General features: G+C 65.4%; 1 protein-coding gene across 1 annotated transcript; it reads right to left on the bottom strand.

Moving 5' to 3' along the window:
- Positions 1–551: 551 nt before the first annotated feature.
- Positions 552–1,448, bottom strand: EMIHUDRAFT_460835 (hypothetical protein). The gene is made up of 3 exons (XM_005764375.1): positions 1,284–1,448; positions 1,047–1,149; positions 552–961 (listed from the first exon to the last, which is right to left on the bottom strand). The coding sequence occupies exons 1-3, from the start codon at positions 1,396–1,398 to the stop codon at positions 649–651; spliced, it is 531 nt and encodes a 176-aa protein (XP_005764432.1). The 5' UTR covers positions 1,399–1,448; the 3' UTR covers positions 552–648.
- Between the last annotated feature and the right edge of the window lie 62 nt (positions 1,449–1,510).

Below are 1,510 nucleotides of genomic sequence, written 5' to 3'. Positions count from 1 at the left end.
GCCGACGTCTGCACGCGGGCGGCCGGGCGAGAGGCTTGACACTAACTATCCGACCCTGCGACCCTGATGCTGCTGCTCTAGCTATCAGACATGCGCTGCTGACTGCTGCCACAATGTGCGAACTGTGCTGGCCCACTTGGCGGCCTTCCCGGTCAGTGCTGAGGCGCAGTTCAGAGCGGTCGATGGCGCGATCCCGCACTGTGGTCCCACATTGGTGACTCGAGACCACCAAGTTTCTGCCGGTCCAAGAGAGAGGCACCGGCGCTGTCCTGAGAAAGTTCATGGTCCCTCTTGACTGCCCATGCGCGCGAGGCTGTGTAGGCATAGCCTCGAGAGTGCCAGCAGCCAATCCGAGGTTTGTGACGCGCATTGCGTCAGAAGCGTGCACACGTTGGAAGGACACCTTCCTACTGGCCGTACGATCAGGTCGTCACTGAATGCTTGATACTAAGGCCGCGAGCTATGCAGGTGGTAAATTGTGCAGCAGGGCACGGTCAGCAGCGCCGACAGGCTGTCGTAAGGCGTGATAGCATGGCCGCAAGTTCAGCGAATTCCCATGAAAACAAGTAAAAAATCGCGCAAAAAGAAAAGAAATGTCCCAAAAAAATCGGCGCCTGCGGCGGGCCATGGGGCCCCATCTCCCCCCCCTCATGGATGCCCTCTAGGGCCCCCGCCTCCCCCCAGAGAGCACGCTCTGCGCTCGGCGCGGCGCAAGCTGTGCGGTCGAAGCAAATTTTCATAGGGCCACTGCTGCCGCGCCTCGATCGCCCGCCTCACTCCGCCTTGTCGTGGTTGGCAGCCCCAAAGCCGGGCCCGACCATCACGTACCAAGACTCCGGCTTCTCCTCGTCCTGTCCTTCGGCGCCCTCCTCGTCTTCGCCGCCGCCGAGCGCCGCCGACGCGGCCTTGATGGCGCCACGGAGGTCGCCGCCGCCGCCGACAAAGGCGGGCAGCAGGATGCCTGTCCGCGTGCGTAAGCGCGTCGGTAAGGGTGAGCAAAGAGGCGAAGCAAGGGGCGGCGCGGGGGGAGGGCCGCCCGGGCGCACCCCATGGCTGCTCGGTCCCGACGGGCGGTGGGGACGAGGGAGCCACGCCCGCGCCGCCGCCGAGGTCGACGCCGCCGTCGGGCGTGACGCTCACGCCGCCCGCCTTTGGCGGGGGTGGGGGGGGGGGTGACCGGGTTGGAGTCAGCCTCCTCCGTTCTCGCAAAGTAAGAGTGTGGGAGGGAGGCTAGCGGCGTTGGGCATGGCGGTGAGAGAATAGTAGCGCGGGCGCTTGGCGGCCTTGACTCCGGATGTGCCCACGGACACCCCGTTGACGGCGATGGCGTCCATCCCAACGTGGACATCTCCTGTGTCGACTGCCGGCGCGCCCTTCTGTGCGGCCTGACCGTGGCATGCTGCCTCCGGCGTCACGCCAAACTTGGCGACAAACTTGTCCCAGTCCTGCGACGCGGTGTTTGTAGCTGCGTAGTGGAGGAGGGAGCTGAAGCGCTGGCGTGGGCTAGACT

The sequence above is a fragment of the Emiliania huxleyi genome (genome assembly GCF_000372725.1).
Source record: "Emiliania huxleyi CCMP1516 unplaced genomic scaffold EMIHUscaffold_5936, whole genome shotgun sequence".
Classification (NCBI taxonomy): domain Eukaryota; phylum Haptophyta; order Isochrysidales; family Noelaerhabdaceae; genus Emiliania; species Emiliania huxleyi.
This window is presented reverse-complemented; position numbering and strand designations above follow the sequence as displayed.

What these genes read in the sequence shown, in the direction of transcription:
- EMIHUDRAFT_460835 (XM_005764375.1), bottom strand. Translation starts at nt 1,398, where the DNA reads ATGCCACGGTCAGGCCGCACAGAAGGGCGCGCCGGCAGTCGACACAGG. An exon ending in TGGGCACATCCGGAGTCAAG is followed by an intron (nt 1,150 to 1,283) that starts GCCGCCAAGCGC and finishes CCCCCGCCAAAG; the next exon opens with GCGGGCGGCGTGAGCGTCAC. An exon ending in CGGGACCGAGCAGCCATGGG is followed by an intron (nt 962 to 1,046) that starts GTGCGCCCGGGC and finishes GCACGCGGACAG; the next exon opens with GCATCCTGCTGCCCGCCTTT.